The 16,909-nt window shown below is 35.2% G+C and overlaps 1 protein-coding gene across 4 annotated transcripts; it reads right to left on the bottom strand.

The window, feature by feature from the left end:
* Positions 1-6,992: 6,992 nt before the first annotated feature.
* Positions 6,993-15,653, bottom strand: LOC111001788 (antichymotrypsin-2). Of its 4 annotated transcripts, none has more exons than XM_022271818.2 (9): positions 15,257-15,417; positions 14,861-14,955; positions 14,476-14,610; positions 14,098-14,301; positions 13,823-13,921; positions 13,422-13,562; positions 11,278-11,487; positions 9,826-9,970; positions 6,993-7,143 (listed from the first exon to the last, which is right to left on the bottom strand). In XM_022271818.2, exons 1-9 carry the CDS (start codon positions 15,276-15,278, stop codon positions 7,010-7,012), a joined length of 1,185 nt encoding a protein of 394 aa, XP_022127510.2. In that variant the 5' UTR covers positions 15,279-15,417; the 3' UTR covers positions 6,993-7,009. The 4 variants fall into 4 exon arrangements, with proteins under 4 accessions (XP_022127510.2, XP_022127517.2, XP_022127525.2 ...); XM_022271825.2 differs by lacking the exon at positions 6,993-7,143 and adding an exon at positions 7,581-8,580; XM_022271833.2 differs by lacking the exons at positions 6,993-7,143; positions 15,257-15,417 and adding exons at positions 9,072-9,238; positions 15,572-15,653.
* Between the last annotated feature and the right edge of the window lie 1,256 nt (positions 15,654-16,909).

Here is a 16,909-nt window from a genome sequence, read left to right as displayed (position 1 = left end):
ATACGGGTGGAATTTCGTATTCTGCCTCGACGTCCGATGATGAAACTCAGCTGCAGGTATTAATCCGAACAACTCCTCTGAACACTCTCCATGGTAAATGCGGTAGAAGATGCAGAGAGACCCTACATCTCTACGCAACGCCAAAGGATCAAGCCGCTTGGAGAGATTTTGGTCGTCAACGATTCGAACCGCTCTTCGTTGAATACGGTCAAGTGGAAGAAGCTGGTACTTGGGAGCACCCGCCCAAAGGTGGGAATAGTACTCCATGTGGGGCCGAATTTGCGCTTTATATAGTTGCAAGCGGTGGCCCGGAGTGAAGTACCGTCTCGCCCTGCTGAGCACACCGAGCTTTTTGGAGGCTAATTTTGCCTTTCCCTCCAAGTGACCGCGAAACTGAACGTCGTTCGATATGTCAACGCCAAGTATTCCAATGCTAGCTGTGGCTTTAAGGAGAGTGTTTTCGAAAAGAGGAGTAGCGACAAAGGGTGTTTTTTTAGCGGAAAACGCGCAAACTTGTGTCTTTTTGGGGTTAAATTGGACTAGGTTTAGTCTGCCCCAGTCAGAGACTCCACGTAGTAGGGTTTCTACTTCAGACACAAGTTTGTTCCGGTACTCATCGACATCTGCCCGAGAAATACTTGCCCGGCCAGTGTAAAGAGTGTCCCCTGTGCTGTCATCCGCATAGCAGTGAATGTTGCTAAGTTGCAACATATCATTGATATGCAGAAGAAACAGGGTCGGGGATAAAACACAGCCTTGTGGGACCCCAGCGTTCACGGGTTTAAGGTCGGAACATGCTCCGTCGATGACGACCTTGATGCTCCGATCGGCCAGAAAGCTGGAGATCCAATCACATAATTTCTCGGGAAGCCCATAGGCTGGAAGCTTCGAGAGCAGTGCTCTGTGCCACACCCGATCGAAGGCTTTCGCTATGTCCAAACTAACCGCTAGAGCCTCCCCCTTGGACTCAATTGCCTCCGCCCATCTATGCGTAAGGTATACAAGAAGGTCACCAGCCGAACGACCACGACGAAAGCCGTACTGAGAGTCACTTATCAGCTGGTGGCCCTCCAGATACTCAAGGAGCTGGCAATTAATAATGGATTCCATTATTTTGGAGAACAAGGAGGTTATCGCTATTGGGCGATAGTTGGACGGATCGGAGCGATCGCCTTTTTTAGGGATCGGATGTATCGAAGCGATCTTCCAGCACTCTGGGACAGTGCCAAGCGAGTACAGGTACCGGAAAAGGCGCGTTAAGACCGGAGCCAACTCAGGAGCACAAGTACGCAGCACAATTGGAGGAATACCATCCGGCCCGCTCGACTTATGTATGTCCAAGGAAGATAATGCTTTACGGACAGCACGTTGCCGGAATGTAACTTCCGGCATCGAAGAATCACACCGTGAAATGCTCGGTGGTGATCTCCCTCGGTCATCCAAAGTCGAGTTGGACGCGAAGAGACAGCCTAAAAGGTCGGCCTTCTCCTTCGCAGTGTGGGCCAGCGAGTCATCCTCCCTGTGCAATGGTGGAATGGAGGGCTGACAAAAATTCCCTTGGACAGCTTTGGCTAGAGACCAGAAGGCTCGAGTCCCCGAAGGGAGTTGGGCCAATCTCTCGCCAAATCTGGCAATGTGCTCTGACCTTGCTTTAGTGATTTCCCGTTTGAAGGACCTGGAGGCTGAGTTATATGCTTTTTTGAGTTCGCTGGTATTAGCATCACGTGATTTCGCCGCTTCTGCCCATGCCTTAAAGCATTCTCGCTTTCGACGCGAGGCTGCCTTGCAAGAACGCTTAAACCAGGGCTGAGACTTGCCACCGATCGGCACCGCAGAAAAAGGAATAAAGAGTTCCATTCCCTGCAGAACCACTTCGGCGACAGAGGCAGCGACGGAATCTGGAGCTTCAGACGAAAAGCAAATAGGCCCCCATGGGTAGGACGCAAAGAAAGACCGCATCCCGTCCCAATCTGCTGACTTGTAGTGCCAAATACGGCGAAAACCCAAAAAGCGCGACCGCGAAGGGCGCGTAGATGGCACAGTACTCCGGACCACACAATGATCCGATGAACCCAATGGCGGGTCAACGGAGACTTGATAGTTCTCCGGATGCGAAGTCAGCAGAAGGTCCAACAAAGAGGGTTTATGACCGTCCACATCTGGTATTCGCGTAATCGCAGGGACCATTTGTGTCAGGTCGTAGGCTAAAGCAAAGTCGTGAAAGGATCTTCCCGCGTGATCGGTGGTTTCAGAGCCGAGCCAATCGGCATGGTGGGCGTTAAAATCGCCAAGTATCACGATTTCGGCGGTAGGAACCCTTTCAAGCAGGGAATCTGTAGCCATTTGGATGTGCTCGATGAGTCGGTCAGTTTCGTCATTTCCGCTATGGGACCTATACAGGCACGCATAGAATCGCGGATGGTCATCGCAGTCTATGCGGAGCCAGAGGTTAGATAGGTCCCTTCCTTCAAGCGTCCCAAGGCGACGAGAACAGATATCCTCTCTGACGTACACGCAAACTCCCGCCCGCGGCACAAATGAATGTTCCAATTTGTACCCCGGGTAGGAGAGGTAAGAAGTATCAGCCGGGGAGGATATCTGAGTCTCAGTGAGGAAGAATAAGGCCGGCTTCGCAGATTCAAGGTGAAAGTGAACCGCGCTTAGGTTTGAGTTGAGCCCCCTAACATTGGTAAAGTCCACTGTGATCGTGGAAGGGGTTGCCTTCGGCGAATTCTTCCGTTTGCCCCGAGATCGAAACCTAAAACTAGAACTGGATGTTTTATTTAGAGCGCAGTTTTTGCCCACCCCAGAATACGAAGGGCAGCCTGTGCATCCACCACCGGATACTGATTGTTCCGATGATGGACGCCCGGAGGGGGATTCTCCACGTGTTGTACCCCCCTGGGGTAATCTTTCTTTAAACTGCACCGTCATACTCTGGGGAAGGGGGGGGGGGGTGGGCTCCGGGAGTCTCACTCACCGAAAGAAACGCGAGTACAATAAGATAAACCTATTGCATCACTTCACGCCGGTTTTCTGTGAGATTTTAATTAGTTTCAATACATTTAAAGATTAACTTATGGAAATAAACAGTTTATCCTTCAAAAGTATAGTTTTTTGAGAAACGTCCTCTGTCCTGCAAATTTGTTTATGATCTACAATACTAAAAACCTTTTCGGCTTCAAGTCTCATTTATAGATGAATGAAAGAATAAAAATAGGTAAAAAAACTTTTTAAGTTAAAAGGTTTTATATTAAACATACATTGCAATGTTTAAGATAAATGTACTAAAAACCAAAAAATAATAAAATAGATACAGTCGTGCATTGATATACAAAAAACCCAAGATGCACAGTCTTGAATAAAAGTAACGCTCGAAAGTGTCCCGAAAACTATTTCTGTCTCTTTCTATAGCAAGCAATACGCGTAAGGTTGATTTTGCAATAATATATTATTGCAAAATCCACCTTACGCGTATTGTTTAAAGTTGTTATTACAACGCAGTGTACTTAAACCAATAAAATTTTACGACCGACCGTGGTCGGTAGAACAAGGTATTGAGTGGAGTCGAACATGACTTTTTTTTCACTAAACATTACTATTTAGTATTTTAAGAGTTTGTAAAATTGTGTTTTAAACACATAAATATACTTTTATTGGTGCATAAATATGTTTTTGGGTAGCCTATGGGTATATTAAAAAAAACAAATAATAACTGTTAAAATTGTTTATTCAAATATTTGGTTCAAAACGATTTAAACCTTTTCGTTAAAACATTTAACGCATTCTTTAGTGAAATAGGCTTTTTAACAAGTCTCGAATTCTTTTTCCTTAAGTTAGTTAGTTTTTAATGAATTTTTCCTTGCTAATTAACCTTTTGCGGCATTTGTGAAGTTCGCTTTTTATACGAACTTTTCGAGGTGTATCCAAAACTGACCTCGTGCTTAGAGACGTGGTAGGAGATTTGAATTTCTTTTCAATTTCTAAATTAAACATTGAACTCGTAGGACACACTTCAGTATCACCGCCATCATCCGGTATTTCAATCTGTAAGCAATATCAAAATATTTACGAACATTAAAAAAATATTAAATTGGCTACCTCCTGACCACTTTATTAGCGTAAATATATTTGTCAAAAACTACACACAAAAAAGTTCAATAGTACATAAATTTATTTATAAAAAAAACACAAATAAAAATAATCGACTCCACTTATTAGAACAGGGTCATTTTTATAATGCGACTAAAATAAAAAGAAGACTGTAATGCGTTGTTCTAACACTGAACAAGTAGCCATTGAAGTTGGCCGTATAGAGTTTGTGCGTTGAATGATGTTTTTAGAATAAATAAATAAAAATCACATATTGCTTGTTATAATCAGTCATAAAAACAACTAAAACTAATCAATAAAGTTTTTTACTTACCGAAAATACGATATCCCATCCTTTTTTTAGCCTTCTTGACGTAATATTTTTACAATTTCTGAGAGAACACTTTGACATTTTTAACGTCTGCTCCCAGACGCGAGCGACGCGAGACTATTTGAAATGAGCGCACAAATCACAATTTAGAATGTTGTTTTTTAGACGTTGAGTGTGCATCTTGGGTTTTTCTATATCAATGCAGTCGTGGGAATTATAAACATATTATGCATAGACTAGACTCAAATTAAACCGTGGGGCAAGTCAATTGTCTACAAATTATCGACTTAATGTGCTATAAAAGAATCGTTTAATTCGTCGTTAAAATAGGCAGTTGGCCCGCAGACGGTGAGGAAATTACTTACTATTTTCTTGCTCATGGAAAAACACTACTCTCACGGTAAACACTATTTGTCAGTGTTTATTAAAACATGGGAAACTTATCCAGAATTTTGGAATACATCCTATTACAATAATTATTGTCTCTTATTATTTTAGCATTTAAAGTCGCATTTCTAATTTGAGTAGACTGTAGATTAGTTATACTGACTGATGGTGGTTCCTTTTCTTGATTTAAATAAAGGGAAGCATTTTCTTTAATTAAAAAATTGTGTAAGTAACAACAGGTAAAAGTCAGTATCGTTGCTTTGTCTGGTTCTAGATTTATAGCCTTTTGAAAAATACCAAAACGTTTAGCCAAGATACCAAACGCACACTCAACCGTTGATCGAGCCCTTGATAGTTTTTGATTGAATATCATGGGTTTCATCAAATTTGAGCCCAAAGCGAACGCTTTATCAGCCACAAATACGTAAGGGAATAAGTGTGTCATGAAAGATTAATTGGGTTTGGCAAGTTAAGTAGACCTTGTTCGTAAGACTGTCAAAATTTAATTTCTTGCACCATGAATAAATTTGAATATTTTAAATGTAAATAAGAAACCAAATGTAATAAATCATATATTAAGTTAAAAAAGACCACATTTCGACTTATTAGTTCGGTTAGAACGTGTACAGGTATCATCTGTAAATGTTATAAAAGTGCTCCAGAAAAATGATATCCTTTTCAGTGTAATGATTGATAGAAATGGGTGATCTGCAGTAAAATCTTCTGAAAAGTCTTCACATAACCGTTCAACTCCACCCACTGGAAAATGGCTAAAGTAAAATTTTAATTAAACCAAATTAGTTCGATAATTGCGAATGCGATAATGATTGACATGAGATGTTATCTTGACTCAATATTTAATAACCTACACTGGCAATGCTCACGGTTTTATCTACTAAGCCTTGAAAACAAATAAGCTTTACACGCTTTTTAATAATATATTAAATTGAGTTAAAATCCTTGATGATTTTCTGAATTTACATAGCACTAAAATTCTATGACCATTCATGTTCTTTTGTAGGTTAAGTAAGATTCCCAGTAATTAAATCCAAATCTGCCTAATTGTAGACCTATCTAAACTGGCATTTCTTCTTTTTCTGTATAATTGTTTACTCTGTGAGGAGGAGATATCAAACAAACAAACAAAAATCATTTATTCATATAGGTAACATAATGTACACTTATGAACGTCAAAAAAAAGAAATATATATTAAATTAAATGATTCTCAAATCAAGGGCATAGAACGGAAAAGAATAACTGGCAATAAACTCTCCGCCACTCTTTTTAATCGCCAAGTTTTTGTTTGCACAATGTTTGTAAGGAGCTGCAACCATTACACCATGTTCCATATGAGATCTTGAGTAATAAACATCTACTTTCATTTTTACGAGATTATATAATAAGGAAATAAATAAGAGAATGACTTTAGTGCTAGTCATACTGTTAAGATACTATAACCTTATTATTGTTACAAGATTGCACACACACAATTACAGACCAACCAAATGAAATACTTCTAGATACTAGCGAATGATTTTTACTCTACACATATTTTAACAAGTTATGTTCTAGATTCTATCTGTACTAATAAAAACTAGAAGAAATGTGTTCCAAAGAGCCGAAAGAAAAATGATCAGTAAGATAGGACATGTTCGTCTTCTTGACTCATAAAGATTTAGTCCAATAAAAATGATCCTTTAAAAAGGTATTGTCAATATCACAGGTTAAAAATAAAACAACATTATAAATAATTAAAATATATTATAAATAAATATACATTTACTTTAAGCGTGTAAAAATAATACTTATTGTAAGTGCACTTTGTACCGTTATTAAAATGTTTTCCATGTTTGACATGGTACATGCTCATATAAACGCAATATATTCATCATAATTCAAAGAGGATTAGGAACTTTATATTATCATAGTGTGACTTATAAACGCTTACTGTCCGTGTCATATATTTGTATGACGCATTTTACTTCTGCGCGCAACAATCAGAGGCGCTGTTTAAAAAAAATTGACGTAGACGAACGTTAGCAACCAACAAAACTTAATCATAATTACGTATATAATATACATATGTAGATTTTTAATACGATATACATAAAAACTCTGTAAAAAACATTGTGCTTAACTCAAGTTTTAAGAAACTTATAATTACAACATGTTTAACAATTTTGTGTGTGCGTTAACAATTATGGTTTTCCACGGTAAATAGCTTCGAAGTAGACGTCATTACCGACAAGAATTACAGCCAAGAATGGACGGTCGGCTGTGAACTCTGGCGTCGGTGGCTCCATGATTGCACAACACATCATCACACCCATTGCTGTAACGTAAACCCATTACCGATTTAAAAAAAATATACAAGAAAAAAAAATCAAAAGCATCAAATATCACAGAACAAAGCTAAGGCGAAATTATTTTACATGAGGCAGGTTATATATAGGATATTTACGAAATATTCATCCTGTATATATTGACTTTATTTAAGTTTCTCAAACATTTAATGATATAGATGAATTCATGAACGCTAAATTTTGTTATAAAACTGCAATCGTATAACGTAGATTTACATAAAACTTATTAGATACTAGCTTTGAAAAATATCACACACTAATAATAAAATGAATACAAATACAATAAGACTCTTAAGTATTACAATACAAATTTTTATTTTATAGTACATCTATATATTTTGTGTAAGAAAATTTAGAAATAAGCATAAATTCAATAGTTATTTGTTAAAAAGGACGGATTTTTTTAAATTCGAATTAACATATTGTGTGCGGCACTATTTAGAAATTCTTTACACACAATGAGCCACACTCGGAGTATGTAAGATATCAGTCATAGATATACTTTATCTTTTCGAAATTAGACATGTCCTAGGAGATTGTACTTAAATAAGCGTGCTACATTAATAACAGGAATTTCGGCAATGAATTTGTGGCAGAAATCTTCACCCTTCTAATCGATATTTATATTAATATATTTAGGGTCTGTTTCACAATGTCGGGATAAGTTCCAAATAAGCTATTTATTACTTATTGGTAGGATAAACACTACCTACTTATTAATAGATTGTTTCACGACTGTCAGATAGCGCTATTCGTCATGAAACGCGAAGTTTCTGATTCGAAACTTTTATCATCCGAATAATTTATGTGTTGCATAGCTATTTGGTACTCTAGCCATACATTGTGAAACAGACCCTCGATCTTCTTTTTTTTATAAGGTACCACAGATAAGTAACATTGAGGCACTCAAATCTGTTAAAATATTTTGCAAATATAGCTATTGCTGAGGAATAGCATTGCATTGAAGTTTCTAAACTTTCTTATTCCCAATTAAGCGATAAAAAGTGCACGATACAATAACACATATAGAATAATATTTCGCGAGTAAAATAGTGTTTAGTTCGATCTTACAGATTGGTTTATTCAGCTTAATATTTCTTAAAAATTAATTCAGGCCACTAAACATTAGTAGTCCTATTATAAAGCGCGGACTATAATATTTGTTACTTTTTCACTTAAAAATTACTACGTAACAATCACAGTATTTTAGACCACGTTTTATAATAAAGATTAATATCAAAGTCGAGATAAGGCGGTTTAAAGTTTTACAAGTTTGTCTTAGTGGGCGCGAAAGGCGCCAACGAAGTATGTTGTGTGATGTTTGTCCAAGATGGTGTAGAGGAAAGGTCGGTCAGCCATGAATATGGGTACTGGCGGAGGCATACACCGCATCATCATCACCATGCCTGCGAAGCACGTGACTTGCTTGGGATTTAAGCTAATACATCACATTGCTAACGCGTCGAAGAGCCGTACTCAGAGTCATTAAATTATCTCGAATGGCGCTTTCATAAGCCTTTTTTACGATCAGTGTACTTATCTTCACTAATGGGATAACCGTTATTACTAAACGACTCTGAGTATGGCCGTTAGCGTTACGCTATCAACGAGTTAACATGCCTGGACACTATTTAACTTCAAAAGGAATGTCAATGATAACTGTTTTATCGCAACAAATTAAAAAGCACTTAGTAAAGCGCTGTTAAGAAACCATAGACTATTTATAAGTATTTTATGAAAACTGATAATGACCACATGTCACGTGACATTTCAACTTCCACAGACTATAGCGGGTAACGCTCGTCACTTTTTATCTGTACTCGATACGTTAACTAGTTGATAACGCTCTTAACAATATTTAACAGTAAACATGATGCGAGATTATCCTGACTCTGGTAATATTAACATCGTCTTAGAGTTCGGTACGAAGCTGTGTCCTTTCTGGTTTATAGCGGGCCACAAACGCCATCTGGTCTTTGATAAAGACGCACCAGAGGGCTTCTCTTGTCGCCTCGAAGATTGGTGGTGGTGGATTCAAGGAGCGCCGAGTTCTGACTACACCCACTGTCACGTCACACCCACATTTATTACAACCACCAAAATAAATTAAAATAAACCCACAACCTTAGCTATGTGTCTCTAGGTGGAGGGGTAAGATACGGGGGCCCAACTCCCCTTACACGTTAAATAGGGGAGGAAAGTAAGCACACGAATCTCCCATTTACTAATATATAATTGAAACCGTTTCAATAATTAAATCATTTCAAGTTTGCCATACAACATTTTCACCACAAGTATATATTAAGTATGATTTGAAAAAAAAACATGGAACCATTCTGAATCCTACTCGTTTTACTATAATAAAATAAGAAAAAGTACTACCCAATTATAAATTATAATAATATATTCACTATTTAATTGTAACACGCGTTTATACATTTAAGAAAACCCCTTCAAGCTGATGAAAAAAATGAACATTAAAAAATGGCTTACTAAATGCGTAATTCTAAAGCTGTGCAGTACGTGAAACAACAAAAATATTCTAAAAAGACAATCTTATGATACTTTAAATACACAACCAATCAAATTAGGATTACCATACACCTTGTATGGATAGTCTACGGGTTTGAATAACACAAAAATATACATACCAGAGGCAGCGGCGGCTTCAGCTCCTTCTTCGTTGACTTCAATAAATGCTTTTTGCACTCCCTTAGACACAAATAACTTCTCTTCACTATCTAACATCCTGGTAAGTCCGGAGTTTGCAGGCTCGAATATAGTTTTGATTCCAAGCTGAAATAATTAAATGACATAATATTACGAAAGGTTTTACGCAAAACTTGTGAGAACTATACAACAAAATAGTTTATAAAACTAAAAATGGTAGTGTCACCCCATCGAAAGTAAAAAACAATAAATTTTATATGATACAGAAAATGGATCATTTATTAAGTCGTGAGTCTGGGACGGGAAATCCCCGCGACTGTCGTTAGGCTCTTTTGCGGGAATCCCCGAATTCTACACGGAGCTGAGCTAGTGCTAGAGGAGGAATCCCTGAAAAATATATTTTATGCTAGCGATCGATTTTTTTTGTTTGTACATTGTTGTTCTTAAAGTTGAGGGACCGGGTGGATGTCACCCCAAAAAAGGTGACACCCGGTGCGGCGGAAAACATGGTCAGGAATTGACAGCTAATCAATTACTTTGTTTTTTTTATTAGAAAAAAAAAACAACTGATCACGAAAGGGATTCAGAAATCTGAGAACCAGACTGATAACGTTGTAGCGCTACTGTTTTTTAGGTATATATAAAATTGTACATCGAAATGTTAGGAATTATGTCATGGAAAAATGTAAGGACACTTGACTAATTTATGTAAATGTTTTTTAAATAGTTTGGCAATATAGATAACTGGTAAAGCGATAAGGTAAAACACTAATATTATTGACTATTTGTATTATTTCGTATTTTGCTATAAATTGGCACTACTGTGCTTGAGTGTGCTAAGACAATATATATTAATGTAGGTAGGTAGTGTAAAGTTATGATGGCAAAATAGTATCTCTAAATTACATTTAATCTCTCGAATCCAAAACTTCGTTAGCTTCGGGTTCGGTTAAAAACCCAACTATGAATCAATGAATTCTAAAGTTCTTTGGGTCAGTTAAAACTTAATAAATTATACACATCATAAATTATAAATTATGTTCAGTTATGCGTAGATACAGCAAAATTTAAAACTACTCCATATTTAAATGTACTGTAAGTTCACCATTTGGATATGTCTTAGTTTCGACAAACACGTGTTTGGAGACATCAATAAATTATTATATTCAAATATAGAGCGATTCCCACAATATAATCTCCAAAACAATGTTTCTCAAACGCGTTCAATATAGAAAAATCGGTCTCTGAATCTTTAATATTTTACCTTAAAATAGATCATAGATAAGAAAAGCCGTCATTCGCGGGATAATAACAATTAACAAAAGCGAATGTTAGTGCTGTATATAGAAGATCATTTATGTACATATAAAGAATAGGAATATGCAAGAATGCAATACTTTTAATTAAAGAAAAATATCTAGAATAAACAATACCTTAGGGAGAACATCCATGAGGTCAATCTCGGTCTCAATCTTGAACTTGGGGATGGTGACATCCACTTTGGTCTCCTCCAAAGTCTCCACATCAGCCAACAGGTCATAACCATCAGCCAATTTCTTAATAACATCATTCAAACCGTCAACCTTTGATGGTAGGACGACCAACATACTGGCTTCCTCACCCTCATATTGCATTTTCAGGTACTGCAAATAATGATTAAGTATAATAAAAACCATATAAAAAAAAAATTTTTTGTACGGAAGTATTAGTGGGTTTCATTGGTAGAAAGATCTGGAAGAAAAGTTTCGAAGTCCCTCGTATGGCGTATGTATATACGTAGTATAACCATTACTAATAATTTACTTAAAGGCTAATGTCATATTCATTATTTTGTAAGCTGAAACCATTAGTTGTACAGTGTTGAGTGTGTACGCACAATAATTTTTATTTTTTCTCAAGCTTTTAATCGACTGACACGTGCTAGTAATAATTGATATAGGTATATGCTATTTTTAGTATATAATGATTGGGGACAAATTACATTTGGTTTAATACGTATTTCTGCATTACGTAAATTCGGGAATCTGTTTATAACAAAAGGGGTTTACTGTAATTATTTTGTTAATTACTGTTTATAGAATAAAGACATTGTTTCATTCAAAAAAACGAAGGCAAGGACATATTCTTTTGTTGAAACTGGCTAAACATGTACGTAACCTTGAAACTACACAAAAAGTTTGCAATGGTTTCCTATTTAAAAGACACATCATACAAATATACGATTACTCGGCACTGGAATTAATTGTAATCAGTTGATATTTCCATTACTCATAACGATAAATTAGACAATTATCAATAACACTGTTATTTATAAAATTATCGGAATTTTATTTTTGTTACAACACTGATAGAAAATTGGCTCGTTGCCAGAAATTTTTTGATGTTTATTTAACTTTGCTTATTTCAGTATGTTTAGAGTGCTATTAGTCTGTCGATTTCAGTTAAACAATGAGAGATTCATTGGAAACGCCTAAAATGTCTCATATAGTAATTATATAATTTTCACGTAGATTAAATACTATCGAAACTGCCTACAAACAATATCAAGATAAAAAATTAAGAAATCTATTTTATTATATACAAAATCGAAAAGTTGCTATATATATTGATATAATAATTTCATGTATTTACAGAGTTTATATGGGGGCAACATAAATAAGGTTTAACAAAAGTACATTTTACTAGGCTCACAGAATTTTTCAATTTCACAAGGGTAAAAACTTCGTGCATATGAATAGCGGGCATAGTAAGTGTTGAAATTGATAGAAACGTAATATTAATTGATAGAATACATTTTTAGAACAAATTTTGATATTTTACACAAATATGTACTTAGTCCCATATATTTTTTAACATATTAAGTTAGTTTATACTTGGTTCATGGATAAAATAAGTGCTAAATTAAAAAAAAATAGTAAATTCTAACCGTACGAATCAAGATGGCTTTGATATTTTTACAAAGAAACCTTTTGGCGGAACAAATTAAGCCCAATTTTGTGACCTTGACACTAATGGAATGTAAAGCTCGCGTTTTTCAATTAGCAAGTGACACGATTCATGAAAAAAAGACATCATTCATCAAATCATTGTAATTTTTACAATGATTTAATTCACTTAAGCAGATTTAAATGGTTAAAGATTCTTTGGTTTATAGTTGTGTAAAAAAATATAAAAAAAACATCTTCAATGCGAAATCTGGCTAACCATGAGCTAACATAATCTAAATCTTAATTTCACTTATTACTAAGACGATAAATTATATAGGTTTTAATAAGTTTTGAATGTTTCTCGCGTAAACAGTTCCTTAAAATACTTATTTAATTTAAAATCATCAAAACTGAAATGTTATGCGAGAAATCAAAACGAATAAATACGGGTCTTTCAACGGCACAAATCTGGCCGTACTAACGCGATGTGACTATTATTATTTAGTTTGCAAATTTTAAAATTAAATACAATACTATGGGCTCAATAGCGCTACGACCGCCATCAATATTATTAATATATAAATGAATATTCCTAATTCAATGGGTATATAAAGAATATTTTTAAAGTTAACATAAAGTGCAGTAAATACCTGAACTCCAAGATCCTTGCTTTCACCATAAAAGAAGTCATCTTTGGCATTCATCATCGGAATGTCCACTGTGGTACTCTCATCAAGGAAGAAAGGACGGTCATATGTCATCATCTTATGGAATGGTTTCAGCCAGGATCCCTGTTAATAGTTAATCAAATGCTCTTTTACTAATAATAATTACAAAACATGATAAGAACATAAATTTAAGGTTTATAAATTTATTTATGTAATATGTATGAGGTTGATTACTATTTAAGTATACATACTTGATTTCAAATCCAATTATGGGAATGTAATAAAAGAATAATTTAATTTGACCTAAGGCCATTAAAAATCAAAACAATAGGTCATATTTATCATTAAAATTACAGTGACCTTCATAGTTATTATCTACATACCTTAAAGTACAATGCATTCACCAAGACAAGGCGAGTGTCACTATTAACACTGTCTGACGTTAATAAATCCTTAATGCGTTCATTGGTTTTGCTCTCCACCTGGAAACAATTTCATTAAATAGGGAATAGGCATGTAGCTGCAATAAATTAACCCTTTTTAACTCAAACTTATATAATTAATTAAATTAAAACATTTATTATCTCAACTAGTTTGTTGGTAAAATCATGATAATTTGAAAATCAGTTTAGAAAAAAAAGTTCCTTGCAGTACTTACCCACTTGTTGATTTCTTGAGCAGCTCCTCCACTTCCAAAGTCAATTATTTTAAGGCCAGCATCAAACACTTTAACAGCATCACTCTCAAGGGCACTGTTTAGCTTGTAGCCCCCATCTTGTATATACACTCTGTTAGCCACATTCAAGGTAATACCTTTAATCGATTTCAGTTGTGATGACATGCTAGAGAAAGATGAGCGAATCTAAAAAAAAATCTGTATTAATATTTAATTTAAGCATATAAACAAATGAAAGTTTACTTATATATGATATTAAAACTTATTAAGCCTACAGAAGAGTAATCAACACCATGTCTAGGTGTCAGCTGGATGATCCAGCACTTATCACATATAATGTTCATAAAGTTAAAAACTTACAGCATTATCTTCAGGGAATCCAAGGGATTGCAATATCTCTTCATGTGCTGGACCTTCACATCCCAAAGCCACAAGAGCAAGAATGTATTCAGCTGATAATGGAGATGAAACCACACTAGTTGACTTGTCTAGTTCCTAAAAAATATTTAAAGCTAAATTCACTGTCATAAAGCAAACTTATGTATTATATTATTGAGTTTAGAATTCATATGTTATTTATTTAAAGTTGCACAACAAATTATGTTTAATTTGTTTGTGTATTCTATCACAATTAACGGGTAAAAATTAACAAATTAAATAAAAATAGGTGAAGTGTAAAAATATAATTCAAATATAAAACAATGAAAAGATTTTTAACATAAAAAGCAAAGAATAACATACTTACATTACAGAACTTTGCCGAGAATTTAGCGATGGATGAAGATAGCGTCTTTGAATCCATGATTGAAGATGCAACAGCTTTTAAAAATATCGGTAGTACTGGAAAATAATTAAATATGGAGAATATTACACGTCCGTCGTCACTCGCGGCTGTATGAAAATTAGCTGGGGTAGCACTCTGCACTAGCACTAAGCTTTTAATATATCCAGATAGTTCACTAGAAAATTATATGAATCATCCGTAATCGGACGCTCGTTTGATGATGTCATTCCAACAAAACCAAATATTTTTATTTGTTTAGGGGTAACTAATTCCAAGAAAATTTACACTTTCATAAGAATTTCAATAAATATATTTTGCTCAATTTCGTAAATAATCAAGTAATACACTGTTACTTACATAGTACACTGCAAAACCGCATTTGACAAAAAAATATTTACAACTATACGAAGTGTCTCATAATTGTTCTAATCAAAATCCGCTTGGTATCGCACTGATTACGGATAGTATTTACTTGATAAATCACAAACTGCTTATTATTATTTATTGCTATTTGATAGATACGATATTGCAATAACTTTCGTTGCCGGCTATTGATTTGTTCACCTTACGTGGCTATAAGGTATTTGTTGATAATATTAATTAAATTTTTTGAGACTTTAATGATAAATTAGGTCGAATGAGCTTTAAACTTTAATGTTTTAAATTACTTACCAATTACCACTAAATTATTCTAAATTTTAAAATCACAAACCAAAAAACCTGATTAAAAACAGTTTATCTACTGTGAACCGTCTACCTATCTATTATCTATGCCATAGAACACAGACTTCTTTCTAATCGAAAATACATCTATAGTCTATCACTATTATTCACCACAGAGCACATACAACCGTCACAAAAGTGTTTTTGGAAATTGGACTTAATTGTCTGTTATGTACATACTGCGTAGCCGTAGATCAACTTCTAGTGCGTAAAGCAATTATTCTGTGCTCCGTACACGGAATCACTTGGGAAAGATTGTAAGTATAGAAAAGTAGACCTTCATCATAATAGATATCCGAAAGCATGTGAATTGAAACATTTGTTTGACGACGCTTCCAATATTACATAACTCTCTGTAGGTACTTGAGAGATAAATTGATTTTTTCGGGTACATACAAATTAAATAATTTGATTGCGCAGTGCTAGTTTGGTTGATAAAATACCTGATCCTGAATTCGTTTCTTATAGTACCAATTTTTATGCCTTTATAGGTCCATTGGAAATATCCTTTTTTAAAAAAGCTACATTCTACAATTACCTAAATCTCAGATTTTAATTAGTTTCAATACATTTAAAGATTAACTTATTGAAATAAACAGTTTATCCTTCAAAAGTATAGTTTTTTGAGAAACGTCTTATGTCCTGAAAATTTGTTTATGATCTACAATACAAAAACCTTTTCGGCGTCAAGTCTCATTTATAGATGAATGATAGAAAAACATGATTGTGACAAGCTGCCTTTACTATTCTTAAAAGCAGTATGTTCGTCAAAATTAATGCATAAACACATTTTTGATATGGAAAATTAATCAAAGTTTTATATTTAAAAAAATTACAAAAAAACGGAAATGTACAAAAATGGAAAGAAATTAAGTCCTATGGGCAAACTGTTTGTCCGAAATTACAGTTTATGCGGTCCACCGCGAGGTCCTTCAAAACCTGGTTGTCAATGCGGATGTCCCGTAGGCCCAACGCCCGGACAAGGACCGAAAATTACGCCCAACCCATGTTGTCGTCCCAGCATTATCCCTCCAAACCCCTGCGTCCCTCGCTTTCACCACGAAAAAGATTCTTGGAAGAAATATAAATTCCTTTCGTTCTTTGTTGGCTTTCCTCTGATTATTATACAAGGTTTTATTTGCTATAATCAGCCGGTACCTGAAAAAGGAGAATGTCGGGACTATGAATACATGCGCATACGCAATAAAAAGTATCCCTGGAGGGACGGTGTCAAAACTTTATTCCACAACGATCACGTCAATCACCTTCCTGGTGAATGTACTCCTC

Source organism: Pieris rapae, chromosome 12 (assembly GCF_905147795.1).
Source record: "Pieris rapae chromosome 12, ilPieRapa1.1, whole genome shotgun sequence".
NCBI lineage: Eukaryota > Metazoa > Arthropoda > Insecta > Lepidoptera > Pieridae > Pieris > Pieris rapae.
This window is presented reverse-complemented; position numbering and strand designations above follow the sequence as displayed.

Bases quoted from the DNA above. Each gene is read 5' to 3' on its own strand.
- LOC111001788 (XM_022271807.2), bottom strand. From the start codon at position 15,278: ATGCGGTTTTGCAGTGTACTAT. The intron at 14,611-14,860 runs GTAAGTATGTTA...AATATTTTTTAG, and splicing joins TCTCGGCAAAGTTCTGTAAT to GAACTAGACAAGTCAACTAG. The intron at 9,971-11,277 runs GTATTGTTTATT...TAATTATTTCAG, and splicing joins TCATGGATGTTCTCCCTAAG to CTTGGAATCAAAACTATATT.